Source organism: Dendropsophus ebraccatus, chromosome 11 (genome assembly GCF_027789765.1).
Source record: "Dendropsophus ebraccatus isolate aDenEbr1 chromosome 11, aDenEbr1.pat, whole genome shotgun sequence".
Classification (NCBI taxonomy): domain Eukaryota; kingdom Metazoa; phylum Chordata; class Amphibia; order Anura; family Hylidae; genus Dendropsophus; species Dendropsophus ebraccatus.
The window spans coordinates 85,283,599-85,308,649 of NC_091464.1; the positions used below are offsets into that span (position 1 = coordinate 85,283,599).

Here is a 25,051-nt window from a genome sequence, read left to right on the forward strand (position 1 = left end):
GTTCTTATGCTTCATGGAAACAACTTGTGCAGCCTGATTCTGCCGTCATATCCCCTTCAATTTGTCACTCTTACTACCAACATATTTAACAAGAGGGAGTTTGACTTTATTAAAATCATGGCGACATAGGTCTGCATCGGAGCTGTATAATCAAAACTGTAGAATAATCAATTTTGTACATGCAAATTTGATTAAAAATTTTACAAAAACATTTAATCAAATTTGCTTAAATTTTTTTTAATCATAAGCAATTGCAAAGTTTTTTTTCTTCTTCATTTCAGATGTGTTGAAACAATACATTAGAAAGGTGGTGAAGATGGACATACCCTTTAAGCTCACCTTTAAACCAATGCTATGGCATGTCCAGTTAGATGTAATATGCACTGCTCAGGAGCTTAGTAAATAAGGAGTGTTTTTTTATGTACTACTTTGTATGTACTGTGTATGCTGCAGATATATTTCCCAAATTTGATATAATAGAATCTAGATATTTGCTATAGAAATGCTGCTAGTAAATGATCACTAACCTCAAGTAGACAATGAGCATCCTACCAGGTTATTATACTACAGCACACATCTTATGCAATAGACATAGAGAGAACAGAGAGTATCTTTGTTTTAACATGGATTTACTATATCACTATATCCATAGCTTAAATAAACAGTTCTATATTTGGGCAGTACACTTTTTAAGTAAAAAAAAAAATAAAATAAAAAAATTTGCAAAACCAACTTTTTTGATGCAAATATTTTTACCGTGCTTTAATATATACAATCGTTGACAGATTTTCAAGTATTGATTTGAATTCCTAATTTTACAACAAATAGAATAGTTTCAATCTAAACACATATGCATACAGCCTGCTGGTTACTACTATACTATTCTTATATCTAGGCAATTACCTAAGTAAATTATTTTTGTTTAAAAAAATTTAAAAAATATGCAATATTTCACACACAGGTCTCAGATTTCATGGCGCAGCATAAATATGACATACTGTATGTTTCAAATGGTGCTAAACATAGAAAAGTGAATTTTGTTTAATTTAAATGTAAAAAGAAAAACAGAAGATTTTTTTTTTCTCTTGCAAATGATATGTCCCTGTGAATGATCTGAGGCGATAAAAATGAACCTGGCGGTTCTATCGGTAATACAAGCAATGCACATGTGTATACTGCTGTTCTTGAAATCTGGAGTTAGCACACAAATAAGATGCTGATTGGAATGTGAAACACAAAAATCTTTAAAGGTTTTACAAAATGTTGTTGAACAATAAAGTTATTTTCCCCAAACTTGTAGCACTGTCCCTTTATTTGCAAGACTTTTATGGTAATATAATACTTTGTTATGTCTAAAAAAAAAAAAAAAACACAAGAAATCTGATGTCTAAAGGCCTTGTTGAGAGACAAGGATCAGCCGACATCGTGCATGTCTGCTGATCGTTGCCTTTTAACAGGACCTAATACTCCAAGCGATTATTGGCCGTAACAGCCAATAAACGGCCAAATATGGCAAATGATTGCTTGGTGTAATAGGGCCTTTACCTGCCAGAATATGGCACCACTCTACTCTAAAAGCAGAGGTCTAGCTAATAACGTAATATAATGCATAAATACTGTAAAAAACAAAAACAAAAAATTATATATATATATATATATATATATATAATGTTATACCAGCCAAACCACTGCTTTTAGAGCAGAGTGCTGGTTGATAACCTAGACAACGAGTAACATATGGAGGAGGATAGCTTACAATATAACCCCCCAAAATAATCATAGCCCGTATTCAGATCAATAAATATTTATTTGGTTACCTCATAAGAACACATAATACTTGGCAAAAACTGAGGAAAATCCAGAGCAAATACACATACAAAAATATTTTATATTATGTGGCAGAGATAACAACATAGTAACTGATTGCAAATAATATTGCACTTCCCACAAAGGCCCAATGTGCTGAGTGATGCAAACAAGCTTGTATGTATAAGCCTGATATGTAAACTAAAGAGAGTAATTTAATAAATAACCGGGCATTGCAACATGCCAGCAAAGATATATAATCAGTGCCCGCTTAGCCCTATAAACACATAGCCATGATCAGCCAGCAAACACCAATACTAATTCACTTTGGTCCAGAAAGTCTTACCCCAAATGTAAAGGATCCGTGTCTGTTCGCCCCAAATTCTCCACTCTAAAGTCCAACGCATTTCATCTGCTTCTTCCATTGCTTCTGGCTGGTTATTTATTAATGGTGCGTTCACACCTACAGGATCTGCAGCTGATTTTCTGCAGCTGATTTCATTTAAATAACTGAACACAGCATCAAATCTGCTGCAGATCCTGTAGGTGTGAACGCACCCTAAAGAAGTCCGGCAAAAATTTTTATTAAAGTATTGTATTGTCCCCCAAAAGTTATACAAATCCCCAATATACACTCATTATAGGAAATGTAAAGTGCTTTTTTTCCCCTGCACTTACTACTGCATCAAGGCTTAACTTCCTGGATAACATGGTGATTTCACTTCCTGGATAACATGGTGATGTCACTTCCTGGATAACATGGTGATGTCACTTCCTGGATAACATGGCGATGTCACTTCCTGGATAACATAGTGATTTCACTTCCTGGATAACATGGTGATGTCACTTCCTGGATAACATGGTGATTTCACAACTCGACTCCCAGAGCTGTGTGGGCTGTGGCTGCTGGAGGGGATGATGGCAGGGGGATGCTCAGTGTTCTTCCAGTGCCCTGTGTCCCTCAGTGTCCCCCTGACATCCTCCTCTCCAGCAGCCACAGCCGCACAGCTCTGGGAGTCAGGTCGTGACATCACCATGTTGTCCAGGAAGTAACATCACCATGTTATCCAGGAAGTGACATCACCATGTTATCCAAGGAAGCCTTGATGCAGTAGTAGGTGCAGGAAAAAGCACTTTATGTAATAAAGTGTATATTGGTGATTTGTATAACTTTTGGGGGGCATTACAATACTTCAATAAAAAATTTGGCCAGACTTCTCCTTTAAATTACTCTTTTTTTGTTTTCATATCAGACTGTTTACATACAAGCTTGTTTGCATCACTCAGCACATTGGGCCTTTGTGGGGCGTGCAATATTATTTGCAACCAGTTAGTATGTTGTTATCCTTGTATACGTATATTGCCCTGAATGCTCCTCAGTTTTTAAAAATATTGTGACTTGTGTTTTTATGGGACAACCAGTTTGTATCATGGAATGAATAAATATCGATTGGCTGTCAGAATAGGGGCTATGGATTGATTCTATTTGGGGGTTACATGTAGGTTTGAAGGGCCCTTCTTTCTAGTTATGTGCTTTAATGAGAAGCAACATACAAGATTGTTGGCAGAAAAAGACCACTGGGTCCATCTAGTCTGCCCTTTTAGTATTTCCCTTCTTATTATCTTAGGACAGATATATGTATATACCAGGCAGGTTTAAATTCTGTTATTGTAGATTTACCTACCACATCTGCTGGAAGTTTGTTCCAAGCAGCTACTACTCTTTCAGTTAAGTAATATTTTCTCACGTTGCTTCTAATCTTTCCCCCAGTAACCTCTCATTGTGTCCTCTTGTTCATGAGTTGTTTTTTTTTTTCAAAAAACACTCCGCTCCTGACCCTTATTTACTCCTTTAACATACTTAAAAGGTTTCAATCATGCCCCCCTTTCCTGCAGATTATACAGATTCAAATCCTTAAGTCTTTCCTGATATGGTTTATGCCTCACACCCTCCACCATTTTTGTAGCCCGTCTTTGGACTCGTTCTATTTTATCAATGTCCTTTTTTAGGTGAGTTCTCCAGAACTGGACACAGTATCCCAGATGTGGCCTCACCAGAGCTCTATACAGCGCGATCACAATCTCCCTCTTCCTACTGGATATACCTCTAGCTATACACCCCAGCATACGATTTGCTTTCCCTACTGCCTGGTTACACTGGTGGGGATGTTTATCAGGAAAATGAAGGTTTGCTAAATGCATATGTTTGCTAAAATATTTAACTTGACATGTCCCAGAGGTTTAACTATATGTTGAGATGGGAATACCCCTTAAGAGCCCTATTACACCAACAGATATATGACGGATTATCTGACAGATTTTTGCAACCAAAGCCAGGAATGGACTAACGGGTCATAAAGGAAAGACTGGATTTCTCCTCTTTTCAAATAATAGGGCCCTAAGTCCTGGCCACTGACAAAGCTCACTGAAAACAGACCTGATAAGCAAGAGATTCCCCCTGTATTGCGCTTATATTGAACTTTGTCTCAATCAATAGTAGAAGTAAACATATCAGAGACAGATGCCATTTTTTTCATCTCATGTTTACTGGGCTTATTTTTGGTCAAGAGGGATCAGGTTACATACTGCCCATAAGTATAGAGAGAGGAGGGAAAAAGTTAGCTGCAGGGGAGAAAAAAAATTAAAGGAAAATGGGTGAAAAATTATACATACAAATTGTATAAATAGGTCTACTGCATTGATCAAGACCTGCACAATACTGGGAATCAATCTGCAGCACTGAATATCTAAACTACTGAATATGGGGGACCAAAACCAGTGGAAAAATTAGGCCACAGAAGTCAACTTTTGCCTTTCCAACTATTACAACACTACAATCCAAAGCTCTGGCTGCTCAGGCATGATGGGTAGTTTAGTTTTAGAATAGCAGGAGGGCTGCCAGTTTGATACCACTGCATTAGATAGTCACAAAATGTATTATTTTAAATATTTAATTAAAATTGTATATTCTAAGAGAAATATAATACTTGGAGAGCAAACCCTAAACAATTTGAATAGCTGTAACTTTATTTTTGCCATATCTGGCTTTTTTTCCAGAACAATTTCTATTTTTACTGGCATTTTGAGGTACATAGAGTAAACAACGGCCAAACTTACTGTGTGTTTGTCCATCTCTGGTCATGACGAATGCACTGATACTAAGTATGTGAAAACTTGGGTACCGGCGGTGCACTTTAAACGCATACAATTACTACTCAGAGAACTTATCTCGGATGGGCGTGTGCCTAGGATCAGGTTAGAAACGCGACAGAGAGGTAAGGATTGAGATGGTCTTGCAGTCCCGAATCCATACTTGTACTATCTAGCAGCCCAATTTCAGCAACTCAGAGGATGGGGTGGATCGGGGAATATGGCTCTAACTGGTTCACTTTTTTAGCATGTCTCTGGCAGCAGGACTCCGGCGTATCTGCTGGAAATTGCCTCTTAGACGAGACCCCCAGATGTACCGATTTTGTTTCCTTTAACCTGTCACCCGGGACGCGGGCGCAGAGCCCGCTGGACCCCCCAATGCAGCCCCGGATACTTACCCTTTGTTACAAGTCCTGCTTCTGGAATCGGTCCCGGGACGGAGATATCAGCGGCCGAAGCTGAGCGCGTGCTGTATGCTAATCAGCAGAGATGAGTCCGATGCCCATAGAGAATGAATGGAGCCGTTATTCTCTATGGGCATCGGATTCATCTCTGCAGCGTGCGCACACCGATTCTGACTGGGATATCTCCATCCCGGGACCGGTTCCTGGAGCGGGGCTTGCAGGCAAGGGTAAGTATCCGGGGCTGCACCAGGGGTGGTCGGGCAGGCTTTGCGCCCCTGTCCCTGGTGACAGGTTCCATTTAATAAGGAAGGTGTGGTTTCAGATTAAGAGATTTTTATCCTGTACTTCCTATACGAAATATACTCCGTTGTGGCACAACCCTAATTTTCCACATTTGATGGATCTGGATGGTGCTAGGTTCTAAGAACAGAAGGGGTAAATACTCTTCTGCAGTTATTTAGCAAGGGAGTTTTTAAATCCTTCGCCTGACTCCAAACTAACATTTTTTTTAGATATTTGCGGCTGCGCCATGCAGTTGAGGCGCAATTTGGAAGGATGGCCCTGGATATTTCCTCACATTCTCTGTTAGACAAAGTTCTTCGGGCACCTGAGTCTAAAGGTCTAATTTCTTTAACCTATATGGAATTATTGGATTCCTATATGACTAGCTGGTGCTCAAGGAACAGTGGGAAGGGGACCCATTACAGATGAACAGTGGACAGACGTCCTGGCTTTAACCCCAAATTGGCGGTATCGGAAACACACCGACTTTCTCAATTATTCCTAATACATAGAGTTTATAGGACCCCCAAGTTCCTTCATACAACTGGAGTCTGTGCTGACTCTAAGTGCCAGTCGGTGGACTTGGAGGGAGGTGGTAGCCTTAATCAAGAGAGTCTATAGGATAGCTATACCAACTGAGCCCTTACGGTGTGTATTAGAGTTGATCTGTTCTGAAGACGAACCTACGGGAATAGAACTAGTAATATGTAGGATTTTGTACTCAGTCCACAAATTAGTCGCTCGCCGTTGGATTCAGGCTGCAGCGCCCACTATTACAGAATTGATTAAGTGTATCAAAAGAGGAAGGCCATGAAAAAATTTGAATCTATCTGGGGCCCCTGGATTGATATCCCTGGGTTACCTTCTAGGTTTCTCAACCGGTCTCCTGTGGAGGCTTTCCTTCTTTTAGCTGATCAGAACGCAACTAACACGTAGAGTGCGTAGTAGATACTGAGTTTGGTTCCTTTTGGGAGGCTCTTTCCTAGATGCTCGCATTGTCTCCCGCCTATGTGCGTATGTTCGGTCTTCTTTAACGATGAAAGGAGAGCTTGTGTGTCGTGTGCTTATTCTCGTTGTCTGTGAGTCATAGTCGGGAGAGCTTAAACAGACTGTCTGACTGCTTCCCTTTCTCTGCTCGTTGCTTATGAGAGAGTACTTTTTCATATAACTTGCACTACCTCTTCATAATTAATGTGTAATTGATTATTGTTCAGGAAAGGATGATTTGGGAGGAGTGGGTGTTTACGGGGTGGTGGGTGGTAGGGATTTCTTTGTTGGGTGTTTGGGGATAAAAAGTTAAGCACTTTTTTATATTTGAAAAACCTTTTCAATAAAAAAATATCAGATTTTAAAAAGAAAAAGTATGTGAAAACTTCATTTAAAAAAGTTTTCTTAGAAAAAAAAAATCTTATATATACACTTTGTGTAATAGTACCTTTAGTCACCATGGTTCTGGTAATCACAAAGGGGGGCGGGGGGGCTTTCCTCCCACTGGGGGTGGGCTGGCCCGCCTCTAATGCTCCAGACTGGGCCGAGGCTCGTTAATACACTGGTGTTGTACCCAGGAAGCAGGCCGCGGTGCAGTTTTATTCATGTAACTAATGGTACATTCACTTTAAAATCTGCAAGTTATTTTGTGTACATAAAATCATCCACAAACTTGTTATTACACTCCAATGCAGTTTCTACCTGTGCAAACCTATAGGTAAAGTCTGGATGTGTATTGTGCGAATGTATCCAAAGATTAGAAAGTGATCCCATACAAACCATGACAACAATAACGTGAAGACACAGCCACTTCATGTTATCCCTGCTAATGTGCATGAATTTTCTTTTAATAAAATCAAAACAATGGGTGTAAAGGCCTCTGTTCATACATTTACAATGTAAGGCCACAAATCGCCTGTTCACTTTAAAACTTAAATTAAAAACACAAAAACAATTGAAAAGTCAGAAATAAGGCTTACATTGCATAAACAGTACTACTGACCTGACAATTCAGTAAGAGGCTATCGGGGTGCCCATCCTGCTTAGTGACATCACTAATAATAGGTAAGTGATGTCGGGGTCGCACATTCAGGGGGTGTACAGTGATTGCAGGAACATTCAGTACACACAGGGATGCAAGATATGTGCAAATATCCAGTGTGCCATGCATCACCAGGGACGCACAGATTGTTCACGTTAATACTGATTTCTAAATCGCTGCTTATAGCGCTAATAAATATATTTCCATGAAGGCTAACATCTATTGGTGATGTCTTCATTTAAAGGGGGCAGAGACAGATGCCCTTTAAACTGGTGGTTTATTCTACCTGGCATGTTAAGTGTCCTTGTACTATTAAAGAGGGTTTCCAATTTCATGCAAGTAAATCTTAAAGTGCCCCACCGGCTGGGATTTCCTGCGCAATGTGACATTAGACACGGCAAGACTACTTGTACGCTTAGGGTATGTGCACAATGACCAAAATTTGTAGAATTTCCAGTGGATTCTGCGTCAAAATGCATGCGTAATCTGCTCGCAATTCTGCCCGTAAAATATGACCAGTCTGTCTACTGTCCCATAGCTTCTAATAGGCTTTCCTCACATGTTCATTCTTCACATGTTCATTCTTTAAACAAAGAGGAGAGGAGCAAGAAAAATCCTATTGAAGTAATAGGATATGCTGAATTTGGAGCGGAATCTGCCGTGCAGACTACGCTTTTAAGTTCAGCCTCTTTTACTCAGTGTGCAAGGGCCTATAGAATGGAACTGTCCATTCTTTGGGCGGGTTCAGCTAGAGGAATCCTACAGAAGTCAATGGGGCTTGAAATCTTCTGGCATTCTTGAATTCCGCTTGAATTCTGCCAAAGCTGAATAGGTGAGTAATTTCAAGCAGAAAACTTTCCTCTTCAATTCCTCGCCTATTCCTCAGTGTGCACATACCCTAAGGGCCAGTTCACACGGAGCAAAAGCGGCGGAGAGTTACCCCACGGAATCCAGTCTGTCTCAGTGTGACACTGTTTCTCTATGTATCATTAAAAAGTGTTTTTTTTTTTTTAAAGTCATAAAAAAAAAAAAAAAAAAAAACACCTTCATGTTATAGAGCAGGGATGGGGAATTTTTGGCCAGCAAATGCAAAACTACAACTCCTATCATGGATTCATGCTTCACTTTGGCTGTCCAGGCACGATGGAAATTGTAGTTTTGCAACAGCTGAAGGGCTGAAATTTCCCCCTCCCTGTTATAGAGACATGCTGGTCGGTCATGGTCTCTATGTTAAATAGAGGTAGGATAAGAGCTCAGCTAAGTGATTCACTCCCCCGCTTGCTGCCCTTACCATTTCACAGCTAAAGACAGTCTCTATTGTAAAAGCCCTATTACACGGAACAATTACATCCGTACTTGGCAGATTAACGGCCATTCTGGTAATTGTTGTCTTTCAACATGTTGAAAAATCCTGATCATATCAGTGACCGTCTGCTGCTCGTCACTCTGTGTAATAGGAGCGATGACATCAGACTGCCACTGACTTCAATGGGCAGCCCAAACGATCAAAAGGATTGTTCCGCTGCTCCATGCTCCCTCTCTATTAGCGTAATAGCACAGGCAGCGAGTGGGGAACGAGGAGGAGGCGAGCACTAAACTGACAGGTCAGCGCTCGCTTCCCCCTCAATATCATGCCATGCAATATTGCCTTAGTGTGTTGCTGTCACTTCACAAAACTTTTTTGACATGTCAAAAATTTTGATTGGTTCGGGTCTGAGTGTTCAGACTTGTACCGATCGGGAGACCGACCCGAGAGAAGACACGCTGCAGCGCATCCTCTCCCGGCTTTGTGTCACACAATCAGTCAGGCTCTCTAGAGCTCCATTATGACTGATCAGGTGACACAGAGCCGGGAGAAGACCGCACTGCAGCGTGTTGTCTCCCGGCTCTATCTCCCGATTGGTAAGAGTCTGAACACTCAGACCCTGACCAATCAAAACTTTTGAAATGTCTCTATGACATACTAAACATAAAAGAGGATCCAAAAGCACCTTCTGGAAATAGATCAAGAATGGCCACTCAATAGATACTTTATGAACGCAGGTAGGCCCACAATCCTTGCGGTGGGCACTATAGACTTGTGAAGGATTTCCACAGCCTCCACAGGTAGGAGCAAGTGTGGTTATTCACACATCAGGGTACAGAGCGGCGACGTTTCCACCTATTGGTCTTTATCAAACATACATATGCTTGGTACAGACCAACAGGTCGAAACGCTGCCGTTCTGTACCCTGATGTGTGAATAACCACACTTGCTCCTACCTGTGGAGGCTGTGGGAATCCTTTTCTTCACAAGTCTCTATGACATGTCAAAAGTTTTGTGAAGTGACAGCAACACTTTAAAGTGTCACTGTAGTATTTTTATTTTTGCAGAAATCAATAGTCCAGGCGATTTTCAGAAACTTTGTAATTGGGTTTATTAGGCAAATATGCCATTGTCTGCATTCAAAAACTTTCAACTTTCCCCAGGTCCCCTCCCTCCTCTCTCTCATGCACTGCTCATTATCAGAAAATCTCGACTCTTTTACATCAGTGGAGCCCTGTCTAATCTATGGAGAGGGGAGGGGGAGATTAGTTGGCAGCAGAGAGCAGAGAACAAAGTATTACACAGTGGGAGCTGTGTGAAAGCTGGTATTTAGAGGTCAGTGCTGACTTCAGAGGAGATAGCCTGGTGATGTATCTGTAAATTAACTTTTCTCCCTCAGCCCCTCCCCTTACATAAGAGAACCATGAAGACAGGGGGGAGAGCTTCAAACTGCTTTTTCATGATAAAAATGCATTTTTTGGCTAATAAACCCAATTACAAAGTTTCTTAAAATCGCCTGGACTATTGATTTCTGCAAAGAAAATAAAATAAAATTTAAATGACAGTAACACTTTAAGTCTACAGTCTCTTACACCAAGGAGGAGAACGCAGCAGCACTTAGCCAGCTCTATCTAACAATCAGGAGTCTGAACACCCAGACACTGACCAATCAAGACTTTTCACACGTTTTTTTTTTCTACAGTGACACTTTAAACTTAACTTGGCAAACTTCTTTAAGAGTGCAATGTGTGCTGTGGTGCTGCTTATGTGTGCTTATGCATTACACATAAGAAACCTGTAATGCATAGGGCTGGAAGCCTCCTGACCCGGTGTCTCCGTACGATGCAGAGGGTTGGCCAAACTTAGGCTTACTTCAATATAGTAAAAATGAAGATGATTCGGTAAATTCCATCCAAAGCAATAATTACTTACATGTACGTAAGTAAAGGAAACAGAAACACTAATACATGTTTGTTGTACAAAGTACTTTCAATAGTCTTATAAAAAAATGAAGGACATTGCATCTCCTTGTGCTTCATAATCTGGGCCGATCCTCAGACTAGTGATTCAGTGGTTGAGGAGTCAATGCCGCACTCTTTATCTTACATAATGGCTCATCCGGTTCCAGGCAGCTTCCTGGCCTCGCTGCACTGCTCATAATAAAGGTAGGATATGTCTAGTCTCCTGTGACTACCAGATGAGATCCCACGGGTAACAGGCACAAATGTCTCCTGGGTCATCACCTTGAGTTTTGCACAAAAAATTTCTTGGTTTAAAAAATAAAAATCCAAAATATATAAAAATATGAATACTGTACAGTAGGGGCTGGTTTATTTTCCAGGTCTGGTCCTTTCCTTACGTCAAGTTTGTCACTGTTTTGTGTTCAATAAGGTCCTTAAGAAACATCTGCTCCGCTGATATGTTGTGGTATTCGTTCTGTAAAGGGAAAGAAAAGACAAGGGATATTAGGCATTTATAGGATACTGCAAATGTAGCAGTGCACACACTTTCCCACAATCCTCCTTGATTGCAAGTGAAAGCCAACTGCTAGTACTAATGGGACAGATCAAGGGAGAAAAAAAACTGAGCATGTCTGACACAAGAAAGTGGATGCCTGGCAGGCCGCTACCGAGGGAAAGAGATAATGAAACAAAACAGTACAAAAAAAAAAACTGGTGCCAGAAAGTAATACAGATCTGTAAATAACTTCTATTTTTTAAAAAACCAAGCCTTCCAGTACTTATCAGTAGGTGTATGTCCTGCAGGAAGTGGTGTATTCTTTCCAGTGTGACATGATGCTCTCTGCTGTCACCTGTCCATGTCAAGACTATCCAGAGCAGTAGGAAATCCCTATAGAAAACTCCTGCTCTGTACAGTTCCGGACATGGACAGAGGTGGCAGCAGAGGGCACTGTCAGACTGGAAAGAATACACCTCTTCCTGCATGACATACAACAGCTGATAAGTACTGGAAGACTTTTTAAGAGTTTTTTTTTTAAATAGAAGTAATTTACCAACCTGTATAACTTTATGACAACCAATGAATTAAAAACTATTTTTTTCCTCAAATATCTCTTTAAGTGTGTTTTCATTTCAATGAGCTTGGGAGCATTATGAAGGCCAGGGGGCTTGACAAATCCTAGTCAATATATTGGCCATTAAAAACAAAAACAAAACAAAAAAAGCACTAAGCTTTGCTCCCCTGCTGTTTACACACATGACTCTCAGTCATAGCATCAAGCTCTCTCTCCCCCAGCAGTCACATCGGCAGGTATAAGGAGATCGGTCTGGAGGTATAACAAGCGGTCAGGACACATGAAGCCATTGAAAAAGATCATGCATCATGGCAGATTTGCCTGCAGATATAAGTACAAATATGTGTCTGTAAATCCCTTACCTGGGCCATTACAGACATTGTCTCATTCCCATAATAATGAAGGGAACTATTTAAAGACGTCAGGTTGTATTTAAACCCTGCGATATGGACTTCATTGCACATATGCATGGCCAGCGTGATTGCGATGATACCAGTTGTTGGATGCTTTGGCTTCTGGAAAACAGAAAGAGCAACAAGCAGACTCAGACATTGGTGGATTAAGGATTGTGAGTGAGGTACCCAAGTACTGCCAGCAGATGGCAGCACCAGCAAACATTTACTCTGGTTGTTCACAATGAAATACTGAATGTCATTCAGAACAAAACTAAAGTTATTTTAATTTGATTTTAATTTTCAACAGGAGGGAACAGCTCGGCTGTTCCTGCAGCTGTCAGGGCATGCTGGGAGTCATAGTTCCTCAACAGCTGGAGAACATAAGGTTGCGTAACGATGATCAGGGGGCCTTAGGCTGGGTTCACACTGGATTTTTGCAATCCGTTTTTTTTTTCTTTTCAAAAAACGGATGAAAGAAATGAATGCATTTGTGTGCATCCGTTTTTACATTGACTTCCATTGTAAAAAAAAAAAAAAAAAAACAGATCAAAACGGATCAGTTTTTTTTTTTTACGGACACAAAAACGTAGCTGACACTACTTTTGTGTCCGTTAAAAAAACCTGATCCTTTTTTTTTACAATGGAAGTCAATGGAAAAATGCATCCGTTTTTTTTGTAAAAAACGGATTGCAAAAACGCAGTGTGAACCCAGCCTTAGCCGCAAAGCAGAATTATGTGCATAAAAGCTGTACAGGACCGCATGGAGATACATTCTATGTGCACCCATGGGATGCTTTGTATGTGCCCAATATACAGCAAAATACATCTGTATTTTGCACCCTATGGGTTAAGCATAATGTTTGTTTTGTTGGATTTACACAGAATCTGCCAAATAAAATACAGCACATGTCTGGGTATTAAAAGGGTATTCCTATCTCAACTAATATACTTATACTTGTTTAACATTTTCGCAAATACATTAATTTAGCAAATTTACTGTCTTCTGATATGCTGCTCTTTAGGTCCCATTGTTGACTTTATTTGGGTTGTGGAACAAATCATCTGCATCTCAAGTACTTCTTATGGGAAAATTTCCTTTGCTTTGAGAGCAGAGTGGTGGTCAGTAACCACCTATCAATAGGTGAAATTCCCTGGTGATTTTGCAGCAGATTGGTCCATGCTATACAATTACTCCTTGTGTGAACATAGGCTTATAATCCAAAATGGAGAATTAATTCACGTTTTCCTAAAAAAGTATGAAAAGCTAGGAATGCTCAAGAGTACTATTGGCTGATGAAATCCAAGGGGGAAAAAAATCTGTATAAAAGAATGTGGCAGAATAAAATGAACTTACTTCCGTCTTGGGAAAATTTGTTGGAAAATTCAATAGATTTTGAGAGACTTGTTTTAGTATGAAAGGATTGAGGACACGGAGTTGGTGAGGTTGGTAGATTAGCTTCATGGCAGGTTTTTTCCAAAAACCATAAGTGCTCTGCAACAAGAAAGCATAAAAAGGCTGGTAAACATGGGGACACATATACTAGAGGGGTAAGAAGTGTAGGAACAAGATAGTATAGATATATAGAGTCATAACATAACATAACATATTAAACTAAAAATGCCCAAACATTATTTCATGGGAAATTACAAGTATTTTCTAGAAGGAAAAAAAATTAAAAATTTATATACATATATATATATATATATATATATATATATATATATATATATATATATATATATATATATATATATATATATATATATACACACACACACATACATATATATGTGTGTAAGTTGTTTTTTTTGGACAGAAAAAAAAATGCATTGACTTGTAGACCAACTGTATATACTGTATTTGGCAATTCACTGATGATACTCCCATAACGAATATAGCCAGGTGGCTAGAAATGCAGATATATGTGTAAAGTATTAGTCCTTGAAGTTCCCTGACATGGCCTATATAAAGAACAGGCCCACTAATATTTGATTGGCAGTGTGCAGACCCACAGCACCCTCACCAATCAGCTGTATTGAACGGCAGCAGCGTCCAGATGTAAAGAGTCAGAATGTGTAGTGGTGGCAACTAGTTACTGCAGGACATCTCCCATGAAAGTGAATGGGAGCTGAGCTGCAGTAACTGAGCATGACCACTACATAATGTATGGAGCCAAAGCTTCCAGCTCCATAAATTGCGATTGCTTCCAGCACTGCAACTGTGAAGAACAGCTGATCACTAAGAGTGCCGTGAGTCAGTACGGCCTCATCTGTATATAGGCAATCAAGAATTGTTTTTTACATAATGCAATAAAGGAAAATGCTTATTATAGAGTGCTCTGTGCTTTCTTACAAATAAAAACATTTTATAAAAGCATAACATTATTTGCATGTGCATTTCGAGTAGGGGGTTAAAGGGTTTTTCGGCTTTAAAATGTAATTTAAAATAACCTATTAAAGCCATTTTACTAAATCCACATAGCAGCTACTAAGAGCAATTTACTGGTGGTCCTAACATCCCTTTCTATTGGCAAACTGTTAACTTTAAAGGGGTTATCAAGTGCTACAAAAACATGGCCACTTTCTTCCAGGGACAGCACCACGCTTGTCTCCAGGTTGGGTGCAGGTTTTGTAACTCAGTTTTATTTAAGTGAATGGTGCTTAATTGCAAACCACACCTGAACTGGGAGACAAGGGCGGTGCTGTCTCTGTAAGAAAGTGGCCATGTTTTTGTAGCGCCAGATAACCTCTTTAATGATGACTGTGTTGTACTTTAACTTTTCAGTGGGGACACTGCGGGGAAATTGGACTTGCTGTCAGACTCCAACATAGTGGATTTGCAGGAGGTAGAAGCAAGCTGATGATGACCATGTGCCTAAACCAGGGCCGCTTTAACCAGAGGGCACATGGTGCACGTGCACCGGGCCCACTGGTTAAAGGGGCCCCCCGAGCAGGCCGGCCGTTGCTATGTGCGACCAATGTGGTCGCACAGGGCTCCGGCCACCAGCCTGTCAGGGGGGAGCGCCATGGATGGGTAATCTACTTACCCCTCCATGGCGCCCCCTGCAGAGCCCCCCCGTCCGCCGCTGCCCCCGCCCGCCCGCTGCTGCTGCTGCGGCGCTTCAGCAACACTGACAGAGAGAGAGCCATTGGCTCCCTCCCTGTCAGTCCCTCTTGTGGCTGAACTTCCTGCGGTCACAAGAGGCCGCACTCTCCCTCTAGCGCCCGACGTCACTGGAGCGTCGGCGCGAGGGTAAGGGGAGTGCAGCCTCTTGTGACTGCAGGAAGTGCGGCCACAAGAGGGAAGAGAAGAGGAACGCGTGGACCTAGGTGAGTAAAAGTGTTTGTTTTTTTCAATGTTATATGGGAGGGGGAGAGCATATACTATTGGGGAGCACAGGGGGCTATATACTATGGTGGGGCACAGGGGACTATATACTATGGGGGAGCACAGGGGGCTATATACTATGGGGGAGCACAGGGGAGTTATATACTATGGGGGAGCACAGGGGGCTATATACTATGGGGGAGCACAGGGGAGCTATATACTATGGGGGAGCACAGGGGACTATATACTACTGGGGAGCACAGGGGTCTATATACTATGGGGAGCACAGGGGTCTATATACTATGGGGAGCACAGGGAGCTATATACTATGGGGGAGCACAGGGGAGCTATATACTATGGGGGAGCACAGGGGAGCTATATACTATGGGGGAGCACAGGGGAGCTATATACTGTGGGGGAGCACAGGGGAGCTATATACTACTGGGGAGCACAGGGGAGCTATATACTATGGGGGAGCACAGGGGGCTATATACTACTGGGGAGCACAGGGGAGCTATATACTATGGGGGAGCACAGGGGAGCTATATACTATGGGGGAGCACAGGGGAGCTATATACTATGGGGGAGCACAGGGGAGCTATATACTATGGGGGAGCACAGGGGAGCTATATACTATGGGGGAGCACAGGGGAGCTATATACTATGGGGGAGCACAGGGGAGCTATATACTGTGGGGGAGCACAGGGGAGCTATATACTACTGGGGAGCACAGGGAAGCTATATACTATGGGGGAGCACAGGGGGCTATATACTACTGGGGAGCACAGGGGAGCTATATACTATGGGGGAGCACAGGGGAGCTATATACTATGGGGGAGCACAGGGGAGCTATATACTATGGGGGAGCACAGGGGAGCTATATACTATGGGGGAGCACAGGGGAGCTATATACTATGGGGGAGCTATATACTATGGGGGAGCACAGGGGAGCTATATACTATGGGGGAGCACAGGGGGGCTATATACTATAGGGGAGCACAGGGGGCTATATACTATTGGGGAGCACAGGAGGCTATATACTATGGGGGAGCACAGGGGGCTATATACTATGGGGGAGCACAGGGGACTATAAACTACTGGGGAGCACAGGGAAGCTCTATACTATGGGGAGCACAGGGGAGCTATATACTATGGGGGAGCACAGGGGACTATAAACTACTGGGGAGCACAGGGAAGCTATATACTATGGGGAGCACAGGGGGCTATATACTATGGGGGAGCTATATACTATGGGGGAGCACAGGGGAGCTATATACTATTGGGGAGCACAGGGGGCTATATACTATTGGGGAGCACAGGGGAGCTATATACTATTGGGGAGCACAGGGGTCTATATACTATTGGGGAGCACAGGGGTCTATATACTATGGGGGAGAGCACAGGGGGGCTATATACTATGGGGAGCACAGGGGTCTATATACTATGGGGAGCACAGGGGAGCTATATACTATGGGGGAGCACAGGGGACTATATACTACTGGGGAGCACAGGGAAGCTCTATACTATAGGGAGCACAGGGAAGCTATATACTATGGGGGAGCACAGGGGAGCTATATACTACTGGGGAGCACAGGGGAGCTATATACTACTGGGGAGCACAGGGGGCTATATACTACTGGGGAGCACAGGGGGCTATATACTATGGGGGAGCACAGGGGGCTATATACTATGGGGGAGCACAGGGGAGCTATATACTATTGGGGAGCACAGGGGGCTATATACTATTGGGGAGCACAGGGGAGCTATATACTATTGGGGAGCACAAGGGTCTATATACTATTGGGGAGCACAGGGGTCTATATACTATGGGGGAGAGCACAGGGGGGCTATATATTATGGAGAGCACAGGGGGGCTATATACTATTGGGGAGAGCACAGGGGGCTATATACTATTGGGGGGAGCACAGGGGGGCTATATACTATTGGGGGAGAGCACAGGGGGGCTATATACTATTGTGGGAGAGCATACGGGTCTATATACTATTGTGGGAGAGCACAGGGGGGCTATATACTACTGGGGAGAGTGCACAGGGGGGCTATATACTAATGGGAGAGCGCACAGGAGGGCTGTATATAACTGGAGGAGCACATGAGGGGCTATATACTACAGGGACAACTTAAAACTATGGAGGCACAGAGGGGTGTAACTATGTAGGGGTACAGAGGGGTGTAACTACTGTATAGGGGTACAAGGGACCTAACTACTGTATGTGTTGGAGCCTAAAATATTTCTCTGGCAGATTCTGGAGAGAAGATTCACAGCCAGGAGAAGACTTCAAGGTGGCCCAGGCTGGATGGAGAGAAAAAGAAAAGGTGACAGACTCTGATCGGAGAAGACGCCCCCGGTGAGTCACTGGATGTAACTGCACTCTGTTATAGGGTTGTAGTGTTAGGGGTCATGATGTGGCGGTATTATGTAATGGTATCATTGGTGATATCTTTCTGTTTTGTTTAGTGCAGTTTTTATGTAATATGTAATCACTGTATGGTGGAAATAGTGTTATAAGGTAACTACTGTATGTATTGGGGCTCTTGATACAGTGTGGGGGCAAATTCAGTACATTATACAATGTGCCGAAAGGGAAGGGGGGGCCCACTCTTTAGGGCTGTGCACTGGGCCCACCAATGTATTAAAACGGCCCTGGCCTAAACAGTAAACTAAACAATCACTATAGGTTACAGCTACAATCTAATCTCTACACAAGCTGATAATCTGTCTGTCTCAATGATGATTTTTTGAGTAATCAGTGCAGGTGGTGGGGGGAGGAAGAAGAGGAGTCCCATAAGTGGAGAAAGAAACAAACATTTTTCTGTAGTAAGACATAACACAAACTTTCTTATCAATGTTTGTACTATTGATGTGCGGGGGGGAACAGACTGAGGCTATGTCTAGTCTTCAAATGCAGGACATTACACAAACGCTGGACAAATAGAAGGTGAACTTTCACCGGCTGCAAGCTACTTTTTAACGTGCAGTGCTTAAAGTGTCAATGTCGGATTTTTAGTACAGGCGATTTTAAGAAACGTTGTAGTTGGGTTTATTAGGCAAATCTGCCATTATCTGCATTCAAAAAGACTTTCCCGAGGTCCCTGCCCCCCTCCTCTCTCTAATTCACTGCTCATTATCAGGAAATCTCAACTCTTTTACATCAGTCTGGCCCTGTGTAATCTATGGAGAGGGGAGGGGAGAGGAGGGAGATTAGTCGCCAGCAGAGAACAAAGGATTACACAGCAGGACCTGTGTGAAAGCCAGTATTCAGAGGTCAGAGAGGTCAGTGCTGACTGTCAGAGGAGATAGCCCAGTGATGTAGCTGTAAATTAACTCTTTGTTGTCCTGTTTTGGTGCCTCATCTCCCTCAACCCCTCCCCTCTCCATAAGAGAACCATGAAGACAGGGGGGAGAGCTTCAGACTGCTTTTTCACGATAAAAATGCATTTTTTCGGCTAATAAACCCAATTACAAAGTTTCTTAAAATCGCCTGTACTATTGATTTCTGCAAAAATAAAAAATAAATGTAAACGACAGTGACATTTTAAGGTGAAACTTTACCTCTTTGGCCATTATTGAAATAAACTATATAAGCCTTACATCCTACTTCCTGGCAGCCATTGCGGACGCCTCCCTGATCTGTCTATTTGCACAGTGCAAGGTTGTGAAATTTACTCATCCAAACCGACCCTACTCGTTTTGAGCAAGTCTGGTAACACATCTTTATCGAGGTATTGACTCAACAAAGCATACATCTGCTAAAGGGGAACTATCAGCAGGTTGGACAAATCTAACCTGCTGATATGTCCCTACTGCACAGTAGACGCCAAAGAAGAAGGTATGTCTCTCACCTTCCTCCTCGGTGCCGTTCTGATGCAGATAGTTGTGTGCTCCATGGTCCGGTAAGACCACTAGGAGCACTGGGGCACCTGTTAGGAACACTACCCGTCCTCATAGCACCGATCCGCCCCCGGAGGTCCTGCCTCTTTCTAATGATAATGAGCCGAGTGGGCCAGACCGGAGCTACTGGGGCAGTCACTGCTCCTAACTAACTGCACCGGAACAAAGCCGAGGAGGAAGGGATTTGTCTAAGCTGCTGATCGCTTCCCTTTAAAGTGTCACTGTCGTTTTTTGTTTTTTTTTGCAGAAATCATTGGTTTAGCCAATTTTAAGAAACTTTGTAATTGGGTTTATTAGGCAAATATGCCATTATCTGCATTCAAAAAGACTTTCCCCAGATCCCCGCTCCCTCCTCTCTCTCTCTCATTCACTGCTCATAATCAGGAAATCTTGACTAGTTTACATCAGTCGAGCCCTGTGTAACCTATAGAGGGGGAGGGGGGGGGAGATTAGTCGCCAGCAGAGAGAAGAGAACAAAGTATTACACAGCTGGATCTGTGTGAAAGTGGTATTCAAAGGTCAGTGCTGACTGTCAGAGGAGATAGCCCGGTGATGTAGCTGTAAATGAACTCTTTGTTGTCCTGTTTTGGTGCCTCAATCTCCCTTAACCCCTCCCCTCTCCATAAGAGAACCATGAAGACAGGGGGAGAGCTTTAAACTTCTTTTTCATGATAAAAATGCATTTTCCAGCTAATAAACACAATTACAAAGTTTTTTTAAATCGCCTGTACTATTGATTTCTGCAAAAAAAATAATAATAATAATTAGACAGTGACAATTTAAGGAATACATTTAACAAGAGTGTATACTATATGTCACAGGTTCATTATCTAGACCAGTGCTTCTCAAACTTTTTCCACTGGAGCCTCACCTAGCAGACCAAGACGATGCCTGGGCCTCACCAGACTGACTAAGAGGGTGCCTGGGCCTCACCATCTGTAGTGAAAGTCCATTTAAAAGCTGAAAAAATGCTAGGGCTACCTTTCACCCATCTCCCATACTAGATACTAATAAGTACAAAATAAATTAATAATGTTGCTAAAGTGGAGATTTTTACAAAAAGCAAAAGGACTGTGCAGATCATTGGTAATTTTGAGAATACTGGCTCCTTAGCTGGGCCTCACCAACAACTAGGGGGCGCCTCACTGGTGAGGCCCGCCTCACAGTTTGAGAAGCACTGATCTAGACTGACTTTGCAGTCTCTTGCTGAGGTCAGTCTTGGGGAGAGACATATACTAATTCTAGTGGAATCATTCTGCTTATGAGCAGTTCCCTAATGCAAAGGGATTTATTTCTATACACAACTTCTATAAACAGGCAGGGTAAACAAAGGGCATCCTATATCCTAAGAAGACAGTCAAAAATTTTGCATGTTCACTCTGGTAACTTCCTTTTTCCAAACTTTGCATGTGTTTCCTTACACAAACAGAAATCAAACCAGTAGCTATCTGGTACACAGTATTATGGGATATTAATATAGTCTACTAGAAAATGTACCCTGCGCTGCCCGGGTATAAACTGTCAGTGTGTTAATTAGATTTGTTCTAAGGTGACCAGGAGGCCAATCTAAAGGTATTGTTTCATCAGCGGAATTAGTGTATACCTGTAGTGCATAGTTGGAGGGGTTCTGTATACCTACAGTGTATAGTTTTTAGGGGTCCTGCATAGCTGTAGTGCATAGTTGGGGGGTGGGGGGGGCTGTATACCTATAGTGTATAGTTGGGGGAGTCCTGTATTTTGTAGTGTGTAGTTGGGGGGGGCTGTATACCTGTAGTGTATAGTTGAGGGATGTCTTGTATACCAGTAGTGTATAGTTGGGGGGGGGGGCTGTATACCTGTACTGTATAGTTTGGGAAGTCCTGTATACCTGCAGTGTATAGTTGGTGAAGGTCCTGTATACCTGTACTGTATAGTTCGCGGGTCCTGTATACCTGTAGTAAATAGTTGGTGCTGTATACCTGTAATGTATAACGGTGGAGGTTTTGTATACCTGTAGTTTATAGTTTGGGGGTCCTGGATACCTGTAGTGTATAGTTGGTGAAGTATATAGTTCGGGGGTCCTGTATACCTGTAGTGTATAGTTTGAGGGTCCTGTATACCTGTAGTATGTAGTTGGTGGAGGTCCTGTATACCTGTAGTGTAAAGATGGGGGTCCTGTATACCTGTAGTATAGAGTTGGTAAAGGTGCTGTATACTTGTAGTATAGAGTTGGTGGAGTTCCTGTATACCTGTAGTGTATAGTTTTGGGGTCTTGTATACCTGTAGTGTATAGTTTGGGGTCCTGTATACCTGTAGTATTGAGTTGGTGGGGGGTGCTGTATAGCTGTAGTGTATAGTTTTGGGTTTCTGTAAACCCGTAGTGTATAGTTTGGGGTCCTGTATACCTGTAGTATATAGTTGGTGGAGGTCCGGTATACCTGTAGTTTAAAGTTTGGGGGTCCTGTATACCTGTATTATAGAGTTGGTGAAGGTGCTGTATACCTGTAGTATGGAGTTGGTGGAGGTCCTGTATACCTGTAGTGAATAGTTTTGGGGTCCTGTATACCTGTAGTGTATAGTTTGGGGTCCTATATACCTGTAGTATATATTTGGTGGAGTTCCTGTATACTTGTAGTGTATAGTTTTGGGGTCCTGTATACCTGTAGTGTATAGTTTGGGGTACTGTATACTTGTAGTATATAGTTGGTGGAGGTCCTGTATACCTGAAGTATATAGTTGGTGGAGGTCCTGTATACCTGTAGTGTATAGTTTTGGGGTCCTGTATACCTGTAGTATATAGTTGGTGGACATCCCGTGCACCTGTAGTGTATAGTTTTGGGGTCCTGTATACCTGTAGTGTCCTGTATACCTGCAGGGTTGTATTTACCATTAGGCAGCCATGGTCTGGTGCCTAGGGTAGCACCTTGCAGAGGGGCAGTACCCTCCCGTTCAGAAAATCTGGTGTCTTTTCGAGGGGGGGTATGGCAGTATGGGTCAGGTCTGGTATAGCGGTGTTATCCAGTCATACCAGTATACCTGTATAGATGGAGTAGGAGGTCCTGTATACATAAATTAGGGGGTCTACCAGTTATTTCTGTGGATCTGTTCTGAGGCAGCTGGCCCTAGCAACCATTCACATTCCAGCTCCCTGTGAAAGTAGTAATTCTATTGGTTGCTAAGGCTCCCAACTGCCAACTGCTGGGCAGCTGCAGCTAATTATATCACCTGTGTGCAGTGTGGAGATTTTCCCATTCATTTCTATGGGGCGCCGCTCTTCCCCCTTCCCCTCCTCTCCTGTACATCTGGCGGGGATGGGACCTTCGCAATAACCTTCCCGGGCACCCAATGTATCTGTGTGCCAAATTTGGGGTCAAACAGTTCAGGCGTTTGGAAGTCTATTTGGGACGGACAGACAGACTTTCTTTTTTATGATATAGACTAGAAAATGTACCCGGCGATGCCCGGGTACAAAGTGTCAGTGTGTTAATTAGATTTGTTCTAAGATGCCCAGGAGGCCAATTTATAGGTATTGTTTCATCTGAGTTAATCAGTGGAATTAGTGTATACCTGTAGTGCATAGTTGGAGGGGTTCTGTATACCTACAGTGTATAGTTTTTAGGGGTCTCGCATATCTGTAGTGCATAGTTGGGGGGTGGGTGGGCTGTATACCTATAGTATATAGTTCGGGGGGTCCTGTATACCTGTAGTGTGTAGTTGGGGGGGGGGGCTGTATACCTGTAGTGTATAGTTGAGGGAGGTCCTGTATACCAGTAGTGTATAGTTGGGGGGGCTGTATACCTGTACTGTATAGTTTCGGAAGTCCTGTATACCTGCAGTGTATAGTTGGTGAAGGTCCTGTATACCTGCAGTATATAGTTGGTGCTATATACCTGTAATGTATAGTTGGTGGAGGTCTTGTATACCTGTAGTATATAGTTCAGGGGTCCTGTATACCTGTAGTGTATAGTTTAAGGGTCCTGTATATCTGTAGTGGATAGTTGGTGGAGGTCCTGTATACCTGCAGTATATAGTTGGTGCTATATACCTGTAATGTATAGTTGGTGGAGGTCTTGTATACCTGTAGTATATAGTTCAGGGGTCCTGTATACCTGTAGTGTATAGTTTAAGGGTCCTGTATATCTGTAGTGGATAGTTGGTGGAGGTCCTGTATACCTGTAGTGTAAAGTTTTGGGGGTCCTGTATACCTGTAGTATAGTTGGTAAAGGTGCTGTATACCTGTATTATAGAGTTGGTGGAGGTCCTGTACACCTGTAGTGTATAGTTTTGGGGTCCTGTATACCTGAAGCGTATAGTTTGGGGTCCTATATACCTGTAGTATAAAGTTGGTGGAGTTACTGTATACCTGCAGTGCATAGTTGTGGGGTCCTGTATACCTGTAGTGTATAGTTTGGGGTCCTGTATACCTGTAGTATATTGTTGGTGGAGGTCCCGTGCACCTGTAGTCTATAGTTTTGGGGTCCTATATACCTGTAGTGTCCTGTATACCTGCAGGGTTGTATTTACCATTAGGCACCCATGGTCTGGTGCCTTGGGTAGCATCTTGCAGAGTGCCGTACCTTCCCGTTCAGACTTGCAAGAAAATCTGGTGTCTTTTCGAGGGGGGGGGGGGGGGTATGGCGGTATTGGTCAGGTCTGGTATAGCGGTGTTATCCAGTCATAGTATGGCGGTATTGGTCAGGTCTGGCAGTGTTATTCAGTCACAGTGTGTCGGTATTGGTCAGGTCTGGTATGGTGGTGTTATCCAGTCACAGTATGGCAGTATTGGTCAGGTCTGGTATGGCGGTGTTCTCCAGCCACAGTATGGCGGTATTGGTCAGGTCTGGTATGGCAGTGTTATCCAGTCACAGTACGGTGGTATTGAACAGGTCTGGTATGGCAGTGTTATCTAGTCACAGTATAGCGGTATTGGTCAGGCCTGGTCATCTATCATGATGCTAATTGGTGAGTGAGGATGGGGCATCTTCAGGTTTAGTGCTTAGGGCAGCAGCAGCTGGTAATACGGCCCTGTATACATGTACTGTATAGATAGAGTAGGGGGTCCTGTATACATGTACTGTAGAGATGGAGTAGGGGGCCCTGTATACATGTACTGTATAGATGGAGTAGGGGGCCCTGTGTACATGTACTGTATAGATGGAGTAGGGGGCCCTGTGTACATGTACTGTATAGATGGAGTAGGGGGCCCTGTATACATGTACTGTATAGATGGAGTAGGGGGTCCTGTATACATGTACTGTATAGATGGAGTAGGGGGTTATGTATACATGTACTGTATAGATGGAGTAGGGGGTTATGTATACATGTACTGTATAGATGGAGTAGGGGGCCCAGTATACATGTACTGTATAGATGGAGTAGGGGGCCCTGTATACATGTACTGTATAGATGGAGTAGGGGGCCCTGTGTA

General features: G+C 42.7%; 1 protein-coding gene across 5 annotated transcripts in view; it reads right to left on the reverse strand.

Moving 5' to 3' along the window:
* Positions 1 to 9,910: 9,910 nt before the first annotated feature.
* Positions 9,911 to 25,051, reverse strand: part of ST3GAL6 (ST3 beta-galactoside alpha-2,3-sialyltransferase 6) — a 156,208-nt gene continuing 141,067 nt past the window's right edge. For all 5 annotated transcript variants that reach the window (XM_069945574.1, XM_069945572.1, XM_069945573.1 and 2 more), the window contains 3 exons: positions 13,761 to 13,898; positions 12,374 to 12,526; positions 9,911 to 11,413 (listed from right to left, as the gene is read on the reverse strand). In XM_069945574.1, coding sequence (XP_069801675.1) covers positions 11,333 to 11,413; positions 12,374 to 12,526; positions 13,761 to 13,898 — 372 coding nt within the window. In that variant the 3' untranslated portion in view covers positions 9,911 to 11,332. The remainder of the gene's footprint in view (positions 11,414 to 12,373; positions 12,527 to 13,760; positions 13,899 to 25,051) is intronic.